At 33.9% G+C, this 20,590-nt stretch overlaps 1 protein-coding gene across 6 annotated transcripts in view; it reads left to right on the top strand.

Moving 5' to 3' along the window:
• Positions 1–20,590, top strand: part of Prosap (SH3 and multiple ankyrin repeat domains prosap) — a 232,042-nt gene that overhangs the window by 102,580 nt on the left and 108,872 nt on the right. For all 6 annotated transcript variants that reach the window (XM_076116507.1, XM_076116508.1, XM_076116506.1 and 3 more), the window contains one exon: positions 9,869–10,028. In XM_076116507.1, coding sequence (XP_075972622.1) covers positions 9,882–10,028 — 147 coding nt within the window. In that variant the 5' untranslated portion in view covers positions 9,869–9,881. The remainder of the gene's footprint in view (positions 1–9,868; positions 10,029–20,590) is intronic.

Below are 20,590 nucleotides of genomic sequence, written 5' to 3' on the forward strand. Positions count from 1 at the left end.
ATGTGAGATCTAGGCGTCCATAAATTGATAATTAAAAAACTATCGCATTATTTTATGTCCGTAGGCGAAAACCAAATAAATCTGCTTGCTAAAATTTCTGTAGTTGATAAATACGGCGTCTTAGTAGCAATAAGTAATGCATAGGTTTCGAAACGTACTTAACTTTTATTTTAGAATAGTAGTAATGTGTGTAATGTCAAATAGCTGCTGAATCCACGCTTCTGATTCAGATACGAATAAAAAGCATTTAACTGATGAAACAACTCTATCTCTAGCGATCCCGCACATTATCATATAATAAAACAAAACTGTAAACACAATAATGTCCATTTAACTCTTAATAAAATGTGGGAATACGGCGGAAATTGTTTAAATGTACAGTTGGGACACTTTATTACTGGACTAGCGGTCTAGTGATATTAATTGATGATATTTTAATGTAGTAGGCGTATTAAGTTTATAATTATAGTGCCTTTTTGCAGTTATCCGTCACTTACGACCTGTTTAATTGCTTCGGGATGAAGCATCAGCTAACTTAATCAGGGAATTATGATTTTATACCATTCTATATTATTGGATAACTTTAATCGGTTATTTGCCAAACCGGCACTTACTGTTTTATTCAAAATTGTGATAAACATGATAATTTATATGTAGATTACGATTTTCACGTTTCTCAGAGCTTCAATATAAAAAGTAGACGATACTTCCTGTGGCATATTTTTATAGAAAAAATACAGTTAGGGAAAAATAGTTCGTTGGTTGGTTTGGTGGTCAGAAACCACTCAATTGTACCTCGAATACGATTCCTAGTTCCAGCGAACGTTATTGCGGTTATCTGTCACTCAAACAGAATGGAACTGGGTTGATAAAAGTTTTGTTTGTTTTCCTTTTACGATAAAAAATTCTAGCAACTTTAGCATTATTTTTTTTTTTTTTTTTCTTTTAAGAAAAGACAACTCCCGCACTAAGAATTGCTCTTGTGTCGCGGGGACTTTTACAAACATACAAACAACGGACACAAAGCACAACCAGACCCGAAACAATTATTTGTGGATCGCACAAATAATTGTTCCGTGTGGGAATCGAACCCACGACCTCCCGACGCAGTGGTGTTGGCGTGGTGACCTAAACCACTACGCCACGGAGGCAGTCAATTTGATAATCAATACATTATTTAATGCAAACATATTTTATTTATATTTTTTTTAACCCTTTACTGTCCCACTGCAGGGCAAGGGTCTTCTCCCAAACGAGGATTTATTGATATAATGCGACTTAATCGTGCCTTTCGTAAAAATAAGGTGTCACATGTAAAACTATCCATCTATGACATAGTATACAAGTGAAAATAATTACATTTTTCAGTTAGTAAAGTTAACATTACAGGGTGCAATTGCCACATCGTCGAATACAGCATTATGGCCGTAGAAAATTTAGTGTATTGAACCTTTCGTTATAAAACTGCAGGCATGATTTTATGTAAATACACTCGTACTTCGTGAATGCAGATTACATTCATCTGGTCTTAGTCATATTCTAATACAAAAGCAATAAACACGGTCCTTGAAATACAATCGAATATTTAAAGTACGTGTTTTCCAGATATGTTAATTCTTCTTTGTTTGTCTCAGTTACTTGAATAATTGAGGAAAACAAAAAAATGTAATCACTTTATAAAAACATGTAGTTATCTAATAAAATGTATAATTCTAAGCTTCCTTTGCACAATACGAAGGACATGCCGAATAACACGTTATACTTTGTAGCGATTAACAAAGTAAGTTAGAAGGTACATGAAGCTAATTTGATCAAAGGGGTTATTTCCTACTATATTCTACCATCGATAACTGGCTAGCTATCATTATCATGCAGTACATTTAAATTGTCAAACTCTTGAAACTCGATAAAAAAGAGTTTTGTATTTGTACTGAATTGTTTCTACCGAAGCGCTGATCAGGCTTTTATACAACATTTTTCGATAGCTAGCCGGTTGTCGATGGTAGAGAATTGAACTACTGGTATTAATTTCGGTTGCTGATTATGCAGTACCGATCAACACTTGCTCAAGTCAACATTTCACATGTGTATTTTTAATTTAAATTAAACAATGACTCATATCTGCTAATTATTTTTATCATAATTAAAATGCAATGATAAAGAAATAAGAATCATATTTGATTAATTTTCAATGAACTACCGATCAAAGTTTCATTAACAATCATCTAGGTGACTAGGAAGATTATTATAAAACAAGGTCAATCATTAATTTCATTTATATGAATAAAGCGTATTTGTATGTTCCCATAAACTAAGTAAGATTAACTAGCTCTGGACGCTACTTTGCTCGCGTGAAAAAAAAAGCTGGGCTAAAAAGTATCCTTTATGTTCATCTGTGTTATAAACAAGCAGTGTGCCAAATATCATTAAAACCTATCCCATAGTTTTTTTGTCAATGAGACGAATTTCAACCTAAGAACTAAAAAGGCAATTCCCTAAACTTCTCGTACTATATTCAGGTTGACGTACCCATAGCTCGTTCAAATATTTACAGTGTTAAGCGATAAACACAAACCAGACGCGGTAACTGGTACCGTTACTACAATGGTGTTGCTTGTTAACTAGTACGTGTGTCGTTTATGCCTGACTACTAATATTGTGATACAACTGTCCCTTAGGATCGTGCTAACCCCTTTTGTGGATTAGAGTTTAGCGGTATATTGCACGATGATAATAAATTTAATAAAATATTACTAGGTATATTATAGAAGAAAACTAATGCGTAATGTTTGAGAAAATTTGACGTTGACTATGAATTAGACTTTCATGCATAAAACTTTATAAAATAATGGTTATCCTAAAGATGCGTTCAACTAATCTAACATTGGTTTGTGGTATCCCAGAGATTTGGCGCGTTTAAACTAACCAATATATTATCAATTATAATTAGTATAGATATATGTTTTCTTTAAATTAAGAACTGGCTCTACCCATCTGAGTGTCCCTACGTATGCGGTTTTTCCAAAGAAGATATCAGATGCTAATATCTTTCAAAATGAAATCAAAATACTATAAAATACGCTTTTTCACAAATTAAGCCAGACAGGTTCACATCAGATTAACATTTTAAACCACTACATTTGCAGTAAAACTGTCGAAAGGTACTCTGGTTCGCTTTTATAACAGTTCATTTAACTTGTAAAGAAGTAGTAAACACACTATTTCGGGTTACGAGTAACCAGTGTCAATGACCCCAGTTACGATCTCGTTTATTATTTGAGTACTGAAATACACATAACAGACTTATTTCTTGAAATAATGTAGGAGAGACGGTTGAATAAACTGGAGAAATAACAAGAAAGAAATTACAGCAAAATGTTTTCTTCTGATTGTCATACCTATCTAAGAAATAATATTGCCTAAACAACATAGGATTTGTTACTCCAGAACTAAGAAAGAATTTTGTTGAAACTCTCAATCTGATCCAAAAAAAATTGATTGTAGATGTTACAGTTACGTATCTGTCCTTTTGGTATGGGAATCGATCCGCAGTTTCAACGCAATGGAACCGCGAAATAACCTCCCTAAACACAGCGTCACATGTGTACCGTCAACACAGAACATAAAAACATAATTTAGAAAACTAACTAAAACACATCAAGAAACATACATACTTAACATAACTTCAATGAGGTGACGTATGTTTCCCATAAAACTCGTACAAGAAAGTATCACTTAGCCCAAGAGCAAGACGACATCGTTCCTACCCAACAATTACACTCAACCAACTGTAAATAACTTAAACATCAGTTAAACTACCACTAGTTTATCATTTAAACGTTTCATCACGGTTTACATTCTACCTTAACTGGTGTAATTAAACTAACTTATCTAGAATTTCTTACCTAATTACCGTGTACGGTAAATGAGGTTATATTAAGTGAAAGCTTTTTACTTATGCGGAAAATGTTTGAGTAGTAAATCATTGGCGTAAATTATTAGACGATTAGTAACTTTGATTTATTGTTATGTGTTATTGCGGTAGTATGATTCAATTGCTTCGTTTGCAAACATTTCTCATGATTGAAGAATGCGAACACTTAGTACTCTGATTGTTTTGAAAATAGATAGGCTTTTGAATTACTATTTATTATTAAGATTAAACAACTGCAAAACTCGAAGTTACTAACAACATTCCAAAGATATAGAATTGCAGTTATCATAATAAATTGATAGTGGCATCGTATAAAATATCGTATTGATACTATCTTTAATCTTATCGCTTTTTGTGAAATGACTATTGAACCAAATATTTTATCATCATCTTAGTTCGTCAGCATTTGGCCTATATTCGAAAGTTGTGATCAATATTGACCGATGAATGACAGGTCATAATTGATTAGTTCCCACAGTAAGCTATGATTATCGGAGTCATAATTTTATAAACGAAACTAACTCATACTGTATCTAAACCTGTAAAATATTTCTCGAAAACACGAACAATCTAACTGACTTTGATAAATGCGTCTATCGATTCGTTCTACTATTGTAGTAAAGGAACGCCTCATTAGTAAAAAGGATCGAAAATAAAATGGGCAGTGCGTGTCGGACATCCATTATTTCGTTATAAATATCTTCCTGTTATCCTCAAATACAGTGAAATTTTGTTTATACGCCCATAAGTCTTGCGGCGAAATATTTCAAAGGAATTACTAAGGGAGTGTCCTTTCTGTGTCAATAGAAATAGGGCGTTTGAAGGATCTGTTTTTACGAGCAAGCTATTCAATCGGCGCCTCCTTCAAGCTCAGACTGAGACTATTAAATTATAAAGGTCGCTGTAACACGAGGCGAGAAGTGAGAACGTTTTATATTTGTTTTGTCCTTTATTGAGTGAGCGAAGATTCAATGTTTTTATAGCACCTTTAAATCAGCGCTGTCGTATTTGTGTTAACGTTTTTGCAGATTTAATACGTATTTGAGACTAACGAATCGTTTTTATTCCTGTCGCTGTCTTAGAACTTGCCATCTTACTATACATTATAGATGTTCTTTCTTTGTGGCATAATAAATCATTATACAAAATGCAATGTCACGTCATTGTCTTCTTTCCTTAATGCTATCTTTAGTAAAAAACGTGAATTTCAGATAGCAGCTTAAAGCACTCATTAACCTATTTTTATCACTGAATAATTGCGCGCAATGTTCATATCGTAGCTCGGTCTTCGTTTCCTTGAATATTTTGACGAATGGGCCGTGCGTGTGTGATTACGTGTAGCGGTGGTTTACACGATTATCACGACAAGTATCGGCGCCACTGATTCATATCTTGTTGCATCACATAACAAACACGAAGGATTAACTACTTGATAATTGATAAGCTGTATTGTTCGATGAATGGTCAGAAACAAATTACCTAAATGCCGATGTGGTAATTAAATGGCTTGTTTCCAATTGCACTTTGTATTAGAAAGATAAAGCGATCAGATAGAACGAAATCAAATGGATATGAAATTTCTGAAAGGTTACCTCACATTAAACAGACATAAAATATATGTGCCCTTTTTGAAAATGCATGTTCAATGGAAGTAAACATCCCGATCCGAATATTAATTTGTTACATTCGGTTTGGAGATGATAGTTACCGATGACCACCTGAGCTTCTGTAGGTAGTATATCTACAAATCTACATGGTATATCTTTCCTACGTTCTGAAGAGCGTGTGCAAATGTGACACAATTTGTATATGTCGTGGAGCTCTCAACCACTAATGGACCACAACATTACTTACTGAACTCGTATGTCATAAGGGAATTTGAACTAACATCTGTAGCAACAGTAAGTCGTTTATTTGCATGAAGCAATCTTGTATTCAGATGCGGATCCTTTGGTAAGGAGCTCAAGATAGCTTTGAGACTACTCTCGATCCACTTTTTGAAATTCTAAGATATAGCAGTATATTTCGCTTAAACTGGATCAGAGTAGCGCTTCCTACCACTATCGACTATCGCCAACCGATTAGCTTTCTTCAGATGAGAGTAAGACTGATCAAAGCCCCTAGCATATTAAGCAGGAACATTTTATTATTAAGTAATTTTAAATATCAGGAGCTTCTCTTCTCGATAGTACCATGTAAATTCATGCTACAAATAAAATAGTAGGCGTAACTAATTCTTCGTAACTGCGTAGAGTTACAGACTAGATGGTCGTATCATATGTATAACTTAGAGACGTCTGTAATCACTTCAAGAAATTCCTGGATATATCAGATTTGAAAATAATTTAGCTTTAAGAATTTGTTAAGAACTTGTTCCTGTATCTTCAAATTGCTGTAAAGTATTACCTATTCAGTTACAAAACAAAATTAAACCTGCTGTCAATATGTCCAGTACAGGTTCATTTCCAGTGTCATGTGTAAGATGAGAACATGCTTGGTCAGTATGTTTGCTTATTAGATTGCAGTTTACCTTCCGAGTGTGGTTTAACTCTCAAGTTCGTTACGCAATTTATAGAGGAAGCTGCTGTTTTGAATATAAGTCTACATTTACCAGGCGTTCATGTATAAATATTGAGGAACTGGTCGAAATACAGAATTAAGGAACCTATTGATCAGATATGTTTAGAGAATTGTTCATTATTTGTATTTTACAAGAATTCATACGTATAACATTTCATATTTTAATGCATACGTTATGTTATTAAGTTGACAATTTTCTTTTTAGAAATTCAGCGAGATTAAAATTCCCATTGATTGAGATGATTAAGTAATTTTCTAATATCTAAAGCGAAATATTGATGACTACTATATGGTCAGTGCGTCATTGCACTCTTGTGTAGGTCAAAAACGTGTAACAAATGATATCCTAATGACAGTTTCTAAACTACGCATAAAACCAACAAAGATCTATGAATCACTAAATAGAAACAAACAGTTTAACATCCACAATCGTGTTTTTAACACGAAAATACTGGGTTAATAGATTTCTTCAACAGTCATACATATAATTAAACTTATTATCTTAATGTGTGACCCTAATAGTTCAGTTCATCGATCACTTAAGCAATTAACTTATCGCTTGACGATAGCTCAATTATTTAGATAAATGGAGCCACTACATCTGTTTGTAGTAGTTAATTATTTTCTAATGATTATTTTTACAAGGTGAGATTATAGGCCTGTAAATAATTGTACCGCTTGAAGATTGAAACTCTTGTTTAATGTCGAATGCCAGTTTGTCAGCCTTTAATTCGATATTTAAAATTAAAGCAGGATTTAATAATCCATCGTTAGTGATAGCCGAGAGGTATAAGTGGACACCTCCCACGCAAGTGGTCGCAGGTTCGAATCCGAGGCAACACACCAATGACTTTTCGAAGTTATGTGTGTATTAGAAATAATTATCACATGCTCCAACGGTGAAGGAAAACATCGTGAGGAAACCTTGCATGCCTAAAAAATTTGTTGAAAACATTTATTGAGGGCATGCAAAGTCCCCAACCCGCACTTGGCCAGCGTGGTGGACTCAAGGCCTAACCCCTCCCTCATTACGGGAGGAGACCCTTGCCCAGCAGTGGGACATTAATGGGTTAAATTTATAGTAATTGATAGTTAGATTATTGGAAATGAGTTCTTTAGATCCTTTTATTAATTATACAATAAAATAGTACTAACTACCTATTACCTAAGCTATAGTAGGTTCTTGCTGACGATAGACGACATTAGCCAGGCCACACATAACACAGGCCTGTACTTAAAAAAATAATTAGTACAACGTTATAGTTTTAAAAACGAGCTCAAATATATGTTCCAAATACAGAACTCTGTATCTATTCATACTAATTACTTTACCACCAGTTTTTATCTTAGTAAGTTTAAGTAGTCTGTCCATTTTATTTATATTAAAAACCACTTGTTTCATATCTTATCAAGAAGTTAGGCCACAAAATATTATTAAGAAAAATGTTTTACCTACATTTTTAGTGTCAGTCGTTAAATTTAAACAGGGCGGCTTCTCATTGGCTGTTTCTTGTTACGTCATAATTTTGGTTGGATGTACCTACAAGATAAAGTTATCAGAATGTAAACGGTTCTTTTTGAACGCGACAGATAAGGCTTTGAAGTTTCGTAAGAGTTTAAGCTCTTTGTACACACTCTTAATATTAGGAGTGTGACAGAATAACTAGAAAAGACTACACACTCTTAATATTAAGAGTGTGTAGTCAGTGCAATTATTGCATGTGACTAATCATCAGTTGTCTGAATCAGGTACATACCAATATTTACAATAATTTCTATCGATAATACATTTCGTAGATATAGATACCTAATACAGTTCTCTCATGACATATCGGTTAAAAATTTTACACTTGTAATGACAAAGTATTTTTACTTAACTCTTTAAAAGGGGTGAGGCCATAAATACGTTATACTTATAAGGGATGACTAATTTCATACACTCGACTAGATACCTAATTAATTACTAACTCATTGCGTGTAGTGTGGACTTTTCCGATTTACTACCATTATCTTAGTAAAGTATTTGTTTTGAAACAATGACTAGAGACTTCTTGGTTAATCATTCTTATAAACTAATAGTCTTATTTTTAAAACTAAAAAATATCCTTTGTCTACCAAAGGGACAGTATTGAGTTAAATATTTAATGACATTATTGTAAAATCAGAACGTCGCCATTTTTCCTAGAAGGTGCGAGCGGCGCCGGCGCACTCAATACGTAACGTTTCACAGAACCGCTACCGGATGGCAGGCGCATGCGACACATTATAAGCACACGTCATTAACATTTTTACCTATTTACCTGTGTACCGCACGTTGCAGAGCTTATTTCATTTTGATACACCATAATAAAAGTCTTTATTCGAAGGCAAAAGACCTCCTTTTTTTAAATGGAATACAATTCATTTAGGGATTTGCCTATTCACAAAAGAAGCAGATTCAAAAACAGCTAAATTCGTTAATCTAGAATCTGAATCTTTGTATGCTTTCAAGCCTTATTCGCCTAGATACTGACTTTCCTAATAAAATCGCGAATCCAGACTATTATTTGAAGTTCTATTCCCTATTCTAATAATCTCGTTACAACATCAATGCGACACATCCCTTAAGTATTCAAGTGCAATAGTATCTACTCATGTTACTTGAATACAAAGTATACAAACTACGAACCGACATAATACATTACTCAAGCCTTTGTTTACTAAGGAAAGCGTAAATCTAAGAATATAAACAAGATCTCCTAGTTCACTCAACCTAAATCTAGATAAAGGCGTCGGATAAAATAATTGGACGGAGATAGGTCATTTGTCTGGAGGGCAAAGGGATTATTTATTTATTCAGCCAGTATTTTTTCTAGCAAAATTACTATGTTCCATTTAAACGGTAGTTCATAATTTAGGATCGCATTGTTTTCAATTTCGCTTTTAATTTACGAAGTCTTTTTTAAGAGTTTTTATACTGTAAGTGGATTTTAGAACCGCCTTTGGAATAATTTGTGGGTAACAAATAAGTTACCCAATTTGTTTTTGTAACAAGATGTTTGTTACCTTGAGTGGATCGGAGTCTGAACGTAAACTATCTTTATTGTTTTATTTTTCTGATAAAAGATTTATCTGAGTACTCTCGTTTGAGACATATTTAGCTTCGTTAGAAAAATAGAATATGAACAATTTTAGTAGACGATTGTAGTTACTAACATCAAAGTTCTGCTTTAACAAAATTTTACTGATTTATTGACAAAAAACCGTTATGGGCATTTTCGTACCTTCTCAGAGATTTTCTACTTTGATTACGTACTAGATTCGTATTATGAGTAGCTGAAACAGTTGTTTAACATAATTTCTCTTTCTTTCCAGATGGCGTAGCGTAATGGAGGGCGAGTGCTCGGAGGGCGCGGAGGGCTGGCTCCTCGTGCGGGTGCACGTGCCCGAGTTAAACGTGCAGAAAAGCCTCCAGTTCCCGAGAGACCAGCTTATATGGGACGTCAAACAGCAATGTCTCGCCGCCTTGCCTAAGGTCCGTAAAGTTCTGCTCTTGTACTACCTAATAGTTTTAGTGGAGGTTATGTTTGCGTTGTTAACGCGACGAAAACTCGTTACTATCTACTTACTATCAATGTTGTATAATATTGCGAGTTTCTTTTAACACAAAACTAAAAATAATCATAGCCTATGAAGAATTTGGAGCTTCAGCATGAAACTTAAGTGTTATTAATATTTACGTGTGCGTTCGGTCGATTTTTCGATATTTTGTAAATCGATGCTGACTGTTATTTGTTGTCTACCTACTATATCGACAGTGTAAAAACCGCATCTCTACTCGTCATAAGAAACTTTAAAACTTATTTTTTGCAATAATTTATTCACTATTAATGTGATATTTGGTCACGGCGAGACGGAATTACCAATAATAAAGAGAATTTTGTCACTTTACCAAGGTCGGTCGACTGCTTAAATGTCAAAAAACCGAAATTAAAAATACCTGGTATTAAATTGTGACGGTTTTCCTTTACCTTTAGCCTTAATTAAAAATAGTAGTGATGTGACACATCCAAATAAAAAAAAATTGTATCGGTTAATCGTAGACGACGAATCGTTATTTTTTTTGTTTGATTTGTAAACATCAGAATTATTTCTAACAGCAGATTAATTAATATTTATCGTTATCAACAATGCTTCGTTATTAATCCTATTATGACCTACATACTAATACATACTCATTGCGTATTATACTCATTACCCATAACCAAACAAAATAGCTGAGCTGTTTAAAATGTTTATTACTTTCGCTTATTTTGTTATTTTAACGATTATTCAACATAACTGCGTAACGTTACATGTTACATTTATGTTACGCAGTTTTTGGACGCTGCATATTATACATAAATTAACAATATAAATACAAGGCGAATCTCTAATTTTTTAAAGTGATTTAATTCATTTAATTACGAGTATATCTCGAAAGGGAGTCTATAAAAAGGTCGATGCTCGATATCGCAATATTATAAACAACTAAAATAGCACAAAACTCTGTGTGAAAATAAACAGCTGACTCGTTGTAAATAAACGTACGAGTCTGCTTATTTTCCCATAGTTTTAACGAGCGAACTGAGGAAAACTGTCTATGAAACAAATACGGTTTTATAGTACTCGTGGTGGTGACTATAATCGTTAAAAATAATGTTATGTACCACATAACCGTAAAAGTATTGATACTGTTGTTGATCGTACTAACGAATTATAGTCTTATCTCCTTCTTACAAAGGCCATAAGAAAAGGATAGAAGGTGATTTTAACTGTAAATTGAGTCTATATTGTGGGACCGAAATGGTTAAGTAAATTAGATACACTGTGTCTTAACTTTGTAACAACAGAATCGTTAACATTGGCTTAATATCTTGACCTCCTCAAGTATAACTAACGTAATCAATGACTAAATTTAATGTTATGTACAGAAACAATTTCACAACGATTCCTATAATTTTAAATATCATAAACTTCCAACAATATCAATTGTACTTCAACGCTAAACTTATTTCAAAATACTTGAAAGGTTCTCAGACTCTCTCAAGTCCACTTTATCAGCACCGAGTGTTCGATAAACAAATATTAAACGTTACAATAATTGCGATTCAGCGAAAGTAGTACGAACGTCGGGCACTTGATCGATAATCGAGTTTCGATTCAAATCGATTACGACAATGAAATGCAAATATCGCCAGACGTCCGACGAGAGAGATGGAACGTCCCTAGAATGTTTACCATAGAGCATAATTCAATCGAGACGGCGGGAAATCAATTCGGTTTTTGTTTTTAGCGATTTTAACGGCTCTTCTTGAGTTATGAGTTTGTTTGATTGGATTTTCAAATTACTGAGCGAAAATCATATATCCTTCTATATACTTTCAAGTTAAATGTAGAATAAAAAAATTTGCTATTGTTTGTCCAATACCTACGAAGTTCTAAAGTTATCGATTCAATCATGTCATTAATCGATTATCAACGGTGTTTCCATAACTAATATTCCGTAACTATCTTACGAGGAATGTTTTTCTAATATTTTTTGCCTCGCCGTGAAAATTGGCGCGATAGCAAAAGAAAATAATAACTAGCTTGTTATGATTCAACGTCAATAAAGTACTTGAGTACGAAGTTACGTTGCAAAGTAAATATTGTGAAACATTAACTGTTAGGAAACTGAATTATATCAGATTTTATTCGTTATTCTTTTTGTTACAAGGACGATCGGCTTAGTTCTAATCATAGTTTTTAAGGTGTATTTTAATTTTATGTAGGTAACTGTTAATTAATCTTAGTATTTCAAAAATATTTTGAGTGTGTGAAAAGTAGTGTAGGTTTAATAACCTAATATTAGATACTATGGTATTTTGTGTTGTTTTACTTTGCTATGAAACAATATTTATATTTCCAAACTCAAAGTAAATATTTACTAAAATACCTTAAGAAATGCAGTAGCAATATATTACGTGTGCAGCTCAAAGCACAAAAGTGCAAGTAACCCGTGGGCTGCTGTGGGCGGGACAAGTCTGAAGACCGTCGTAAATCGCAATAAACGTTGCATTAAAACATCACACTTTCAATCGAAACAGGATAAATGTGCTGCAGCCTGTCATAATTCTTATTTGTTTTGTTCCAAACACATTTAACAATCAATAAGAAGTTACTTTTAGCAATCATCGGTAAGAAAGTTTCATTTGTAAGGCTGTAAGATCATAAATTTGATTTGTTTATAACAGTCGTAAACAATATTTGATTTATTGAGACCACTGATTTTATAATATGATAATCAGTAGACATCATTTATAATGATTATCGAGATTTCTATCCGCCTCGCAAAACCGCGATTACATAACCCACGTAAACACAGTTATTACTCGCGAACAAGGCTTGATAATCTCAAAAATGCAATCAAGACGATGCGAGATTGCAAGAATGCGTAGATGTTATCATACAGACTACCAACATGTACCATATGTCGTATCGAGAAAAATCGCTAGTCAGGGCCGAGCAATCCACACTGGCACTTACAAACCAGTTTCCCAACACCGTTATGTGGAAGTAATTTCTTAAACGCGTACCGACGGTCACGCCAATCGTATCGAACGATATGCACTCGTCAACTTACATTACCATAGTAAGCTAACAAGTACAGGAGCGCACGAAATTCAATCAATTTCACCATTTCATTCGATGAATAGCTTTCGAATAGAGTAAATTAACGTTCCAATTTTCAAACTGAGTTTTAAATGTTTTGTTTTTATTAAACTGGCTAGTATTTTATAGAACCTAATTCACTTTTAATTTAGAAGAAAAATACTAGCTCAATTGTCACTGTATCAATATTGGATCAAACTTGAGTTTAATACACAATAGAGCTTTGAATAGGTTATAGCGTTTAAAAACATAATTGAGATAGATTGGAAAACATTTCAATAAAGATCAAACGATCAAATGTTATATTTTTGTATCATTAAAATGTTCACTTTAATGTCTGCGAAATCTTGTTTTTATTGTTATCGCTCTATTTTATTATTCTTTTATTTTATATTGGGTCGTAAAATTTACGTTTTACATAGCTATCGATTGGCACAGTTGTATTTAGATTAAATCCTGATAAATGTGTACAATTTTATGAAACAACTTATATAAGGCCGGTATATAGAATATTGCCGTACGATCTATAATATAAATAAAAGGACAGTCGTGTTTATTAATTAACTTTTGGTTCATTTTATGAACAGACTATATCTAAGGCATTCTTTGCCAATCTACCTCAGGGTGGTGCAGCAATAACAAAATAGGTCCACGTCATTAACAATTACAAACTTATTTATTATCGCCAATTAATAACTGTTTACTTAAACATTGACATTTATAAGATTATGTAATATTCTTATATAAAACCCCTACTATATTTAGACATTAATTCAATGACCCGAAAAGTGTACACCCAAACACAAGACTCCGACCCTTTATCCTTTACAGAACTTTGGATATGTTCTACAATAATCTATGTAGTAAACTACCTGCAAATAACCATAAAATGTATTATAAGCTTTATTACAGTATAATTAACATATCATATATTGTTTTCGGTGGCGTCTCCGGGCACAGGTGGCCACTTGGTTCAGGGTACGTGTATTTATAAAGCAACCCCCCGTATATGCCTGCGTATGAGCAACCCTGTATAACCTCGCATGAATCATGACTATGATTCAATAGCCGATAGGGAACGTGTCTGCATGGATGATACTAACCAAATGCATGAATCCTTGATAAGCCTTATTTTCACGTGACTAATTGGAAGAAAATTTGTAAAGACAAATTTGTAGGAAGTATCAGTTACAAATTTTGAAGTATTGAGCAAACTGTTCTGAAGAATCCTGAATAAAAGAGATTTCTGGAATATCAAATGGAATGCAATGCAAGAAATTACATCTAATTTGAATTTTCGATGAAATGCCCTTTGCAAAAAGATTGAAACTTGGTCGTTTTGGTCAACTCAATGCCTAACCTCCCTTGTCGGGAGGAGATTGCCAACAGTTATGGGTTAAAACACGTTTATTATTAATCTTCCTATCACTAAATCTGACGATTACAATTCATATGCACAGCACGAATTAGTCAAAAATTATAAAACAGCCTCAAGATTACTAGCAAAGAAGATTGCGTGATGAATTAATAAAAAAACAATTCTAAGAATTTCATAGAAATCACGTGAAAATATGGCAAGTTAACCGGACCTTGAAACCAACAGTTACCATTAAACTGTTGGCTCTTAAGCGCAAGGCACATAGCACGATTGCGGGACGGGCGCGGGTCGGAGCGAGAGTACAGCGGTTGTAATTCTAAGAGCATTGTCTAGACGACGACACACACAAGGTTAGCGCGAGCGTTGCGTGAGATACATACATCGTCGCCGGTTATGGCAAAAACGCACGATTTCGGTACTTTGGTTTCTGCCAGATGGTATAAGTACGCCCGCAACCGACCCGCGCCCGCGTTATGTGTGAAGCCAAACCGCTCGGCTCACGCACTGGATGCGATCAACACGCTCCCGCTGTCTGTATGTGTCACGCTTTACACGTTTAATGTTTCCATAACAACCTCTACCAATGACTAAGTCATAACAAGCCCTATAGCACTAGACTAGCATTGTCTTCCACTGTTAGGTTGTTTTCCATAATACGAGCATGCGACTGAAAATATTATATGTAATCTAAGATATGTATGTAACTTTTAACTTATGGTGTTCAATATGACGACATCACTTAGGTTTTTCTTGTCATTCTGTTAAGTTTTCCTTTTCAAATGCCGGAAGGTTATTTTGCCGACGTAAAAGAATTAAAATGTCTGAAATAGCTTGTAGAAAACTGTGTATCTCCTATTCAAAGCTTGCGAGGAGCCAGGGGCATGTCGATGTTCCCTAATGTGAGTATACCAGTTAATTACTTTGCCATTACAATTTGTTTCGGGCAGTGACCTTTACTGCTCTTGTCGCCTATCCTTAATTGCGGCAGACTCGAGCAGACCTCTAGTGTACCGAAATGTGCATTTTTTACCGACTTAGAAAACGACTGCAACGAAAAAACTATGATACGCAACATCTAATTGAAATATCGCAAAAACAAGAAAACAATTTAGCATATTTTCGTTTTACGTTTACGAAATTACTTGACAAAATGTCGTACAAAAACATGCCTGGTTGAATTTTAATCATCTTATAATATTTTCTTGTACCAATTCTACTCATCTAGCGTGTATAACTACGGTGGACCACGCTCAGACCTATAAAAGTCCACGATACAATACCAAGGGGTTTTGATATATTGTTTGTTATTCTCATGCAACCTAATTTTGTTGTATACTGTACTCATACAAAAGAAAACAGTAATAAAACGCAAATAATAAACCACCAAAAAACTAATAAAAAGAAAAAACTACAATACATTTTTATGTCGAGTGTACAGGCCTATTCTCAAAACTCTGAGAGCTTTCGTGTCACCACAATTACTGGCGTACTGCGTCCTACTTATGAGAATAGCCCCGTCTTGGTACCGGACACTTTGCTAACACAACACTGTTCTTTGTTGGTGTATTTCCCGGGACTTTTCCATACTTTCCCGGCATTGTGCTTCGGATGGCCCATTTTCGTAGACACTTGAAAGGGTTGGTAAAAGGGACATGCATTATGTTGATGTGTAAGTATTTTGTTCATCTTACATTACTGTGATCTTGTTTTTACAAGTTTTTAACACTTTAATGGAGCATAGAGTTCAATTGACATCATTTCTCTTTTTAAAAGTTTCAGAATAAGTCACCAGCAAAGCCTTTAATTGTACTTCTTGTTCGTTCCGAGAAAAGATAGTTTTAAATAACGAAGGTAACTTCACAACTCAGTATCCCTCCGTGGAGCCTACATGTAGGTTAATGAGAACATTTAGGAACAACCACTTAGGTTATCTTAAGCCAACATATTTTATACTTTATACCTCAGTTGCTCCGAATGCTCTGAATTGAATAATTCTGCGTACATTCGCCTCTAATTGTATTAGACAGTCGCGTAGAATTTTAATTATTCTATATCGCAGAAATGTTATTACTACCTACATTTTACGCGAACGAGAAAGCTCGGTAGTTAGATAATTCAACCGTTATGACAGAATTAATTTAGATATAATGATAGATGGTGCGAGGAATATTTTACTAGACTTTATAATTACCGGCGGAAGTTTCGCTGTATTTATAACAGTACAAAACGTAGAAACGGAGGTTGCTATGGAGAGGAGATTCAGCGCCTGAATGCCTGTTCTCTTCCAAAGCCTTCAACGATAATATTCAGATTAATAAAACTGCTAATGACTCATGAACATACCACCAGACTTGATGACATATTGCAAACAAAAACTGTAGGTATTCGTGAGGTAAAGGCTACTTGACCTATTTGGTTTTAATAAGCGAAGACAGCAAAGGACACGTCGATCTTTAGTACAAATAACTTATAGATTCTTATGAGAAAATGCGCTTCAAAAACATCAAGTAAATGGTCAGACAAACGCTATTCCTGACAGCATTCCTACACTCAATTAAATAAAAATACCAAGGCGACATATTGAATGAAAAATAAAACTTTATTTCAATAGCCATCGTCTGGAAAGGTGGACCATTATTCCCTCCTTATATAGAGCCCGCAATGCAAATAGGGTCCTACAATTCAATACAATAAACCTGCTGTGTACGGTGAAAATACTCTTAAATCCTTAGAGAATGTTTCAAGGCGATCATGATAGAATATCATCAACATATTATTCAATTCGTGTTGTTTTATTTTACTTCTGTTTTATTTTAATAAAAAAGGTCAGCGACGTTTTTAATGTCAAACATGACTAAGCAGTAGTTCTGATAAAAATAGCTTAACATTTTCTCAGATTTTGATAATCTGTGGTGTAATTTCTCAATGACTTATTAAAATGAATGTCGTATTTCCTTGACGTTTTCAAAGAAATGTCGCCAGAGTAATCCAAGTTATTACCTATAAAGTATGCATAGTAAACATTTCATATAGATTTGTTACCTCGCACCGCAAGAGATTATTCATAGTGCGGAAGTATTTTTTAATAAAAAGGGATTGAACGTATAAAGGGCACAGCACAGTTATTGCCTCAAAGTAAAGAAAAAGTGGAATAAAGTACTTTATGATAGCTATGCAAAATAAATGTCGGCACAATTGACACAAGGTAAACTACTACCACTGGTAAATACCAAAACTGTCTCAGAAAAATGACGATGTAAGAAAACTTATGGTTCCTTTGTATGCTTCGAAAGGCTATAAAAAAGCAGTTGCAATAACTCGTATATGAATAGCATCGCTCATGACAAGCTCAGCGGTAAATCGACGAATTGCCTTATAAGTGAAACGAGCGATTCTCATCTTTAATATTTTATTTTAATGTACACTAATATAGGTTTGGAGTCCATATGATACTTGATCTATTTGTAGCAGTCAATGACCAACATAGTATATTTAAGTTTACTACCAATGTGAAATACCAGTCATAATAAAATATGGAGCCACTTCTTACATAAGTAGCGAATGCAAGTGATTGCAAAATGTATCGTGCAATATACCCGTACGTCTGCGTTTTTATTTTAAAACATCCAACATATTCACCGGAGACCATATAAAACTAGCAAACCAGAAAGTTGCTTAAAATATTCCCTTCGCAAAGATGTCGACGAAATTGGTCGCTGTGACCAAAGGACTATTTTGGACCCAACTTTACCCAAACCTTTCAACTCATTTTCGGTAAAAAAGGGTAAACGTGAAAAATAAAAGTCGGAGTATTCTTTGGAACATTCTAGCTTATAGGCGTAGTGTCCACTGTATAATATGAGACGGCTCATACAAAATGTATGACAAGGATCGCGCAGGAATTTCACAGGCGTGCCAGACTCATCCTAATGTAGTCGCTAGACTTTACTGTTATGTGTTAGTACTATGTTATACGTTTAGCGCCTTATATGTTTATTTCTATGACATGTATATTGCTTTACAAGTTACAAATGTTTGTCTTTTTATGTAGCTGAGGCAAATTCAGATAAAGATTTGCTTTATAGCAAGCATACTTATACACTTAATAATATCTCTTTGTCAGGTTAAGAAGTTTTTTATGTTAGTTTATGCATCGCATATTATTATTTTTTCTCAGAAAAATTATCACAATAAATTTATGATTCTAGACGCCAAGAAGATTTTGACCTTTGCAGAAACAAACAAAACGATTATGCTTCATAAATATACATGATTGTAACCTCTGTTCACACATGACATAAGAATAAAAATAAAATGTTAATTTCGTACTTCCCAGAGACTGTAAATGATTTGCAAAAACATGACATTGGTACAAAAGCAGATATGAAATTACGCTAGTTTTCTTAATGGCCCAACTTTTAAATTGGTTGAAAAACAATTGTAATCTGTAAATGGTTAAAATCGAATTGAGAATAGCGTCCTTCTATCGAAGTCGTTTTTAAACTTATTGGTGCAAAACTTAAAAGACTTAAGTACTATTTGATAATAGTAAATTACGGTTACTTTTATAGAAAATTCTTTAAAATAGACGAAGTTTTGAGTTATTTTCAATCCTCGAGTTATGCTTCTCCCTAACTTTTATATCACAAAGCATATTTTCAAACGAACAGTTATTCTCAAGAACGTCAAAAACTACATTTATTCACAAAAATGTCATACAAATGACGTCATTATAACTGCGACGCATTTCCGTATTCTGACTCACGTGTATTCATATGATAATTTAAGACAAATGTTCTTTTGACTAAGAAAACAAACATCCTACTGTAATTGGCAGTTCACGACACGTTTTAAACTTAATTGCAGAAACAATAAGACATTTGCTTTATATGTCGTTTTTTGCTCAGTGAATTTATGGAGAGAAGACTGCAAGATTTGATCGCAAATCAAACCAGTTATTGTTAATTTTAATATCAAGCAGTTCAAAATCTAGACAGGGTGTTGATCGTCTGCTTTGATTTAGAAGTCAATAGCGAAATGTGCAATTTATCTCTAACAAACTCGATCCAATTAACTTTATCGTTAAGTAACCAATTGAGAATTCTTATTACTACTACTGACAGTCACCCTAATGGTAGTGTAACCTGCGCCGGAACGTCAAGCAATCGAAGGTAAAATGCATGTTTGACTTAATTCCTGTAGCAACACGAAAGTTAGTTATGACTACTAACTATAATATTATAATACAACGGGTCTCAAAAGTATTATAATATTAATTTAATTTTCAACCGCGTTTAAGACCCGTTACATGATAATATTATGTACTTGTACACATAAGTTTACGCGAGAGTTTAAAATCGTTGACTTCTAACTACTCAATAAAGGAATCATTATTTAATATAACTTACTAAAGTAATAGCAAATATCTACGTGTATAAATAAGTACTTTTATCAGTTACTCAAACTTGCATCACAGTCACATTTCATCGTCTCAGTTTATACATGCGTGCCATTGTCAACATAGAGGCACATTCAAAATATCACCTGGCCGAGTGTAGGCCGCCCTTTATATGGTAATGTCGAGTCTCGTTGATGTAACTCGCTTATATTGCGTGTCTCTTAAGTAATACTAGGACATTTCTTATTGCCGTCCTTGGAAAGGTCAAGGTTTGAAAGGTATGTGCGAGCAGATGTATTTATAAGAGCAAAAAGATACAAGAATACCTCGTATTAAAAAGTTTTTAATAATCCTTTTGGTAATTAATTTAAAATTTATAGTTGGAATGTCCTCTTCGCCTAACTACGTTTTATTATTACTACCCTTAATCAATCATTGAGAGGATAAGCCCTGGTTTCCCTACTTATGTAAAATCTATGCCTAGCTTATCAGATGGAATAGAACAGAACATACTTTCGCAGAAAGGTTATGTGACTTTTATTCATGTACTTTGAAACTGGCCCTAAATCTAAAGAAAACATAATTAAATATGTTATTCTTTTACCGTGTCATTATGGTAAATCTTAGA

Source organism: Anticarsia gemmatalis, chromosome 7 (genome assembly GCF_050436995.1).
Source record: "Anticarsia gemmatalis isolate Benzon Research Colony breed Stoneville strain chromosome 7, ilAntGemm2 primary, whole genome shotgun sequence".
Lineage (NCBI taxonomy): Eukaryota > Metazoa > Arthropoda > Insecta > Lepidoptera > Erebidae > Anticarsia > Anticarsia gemmatalis.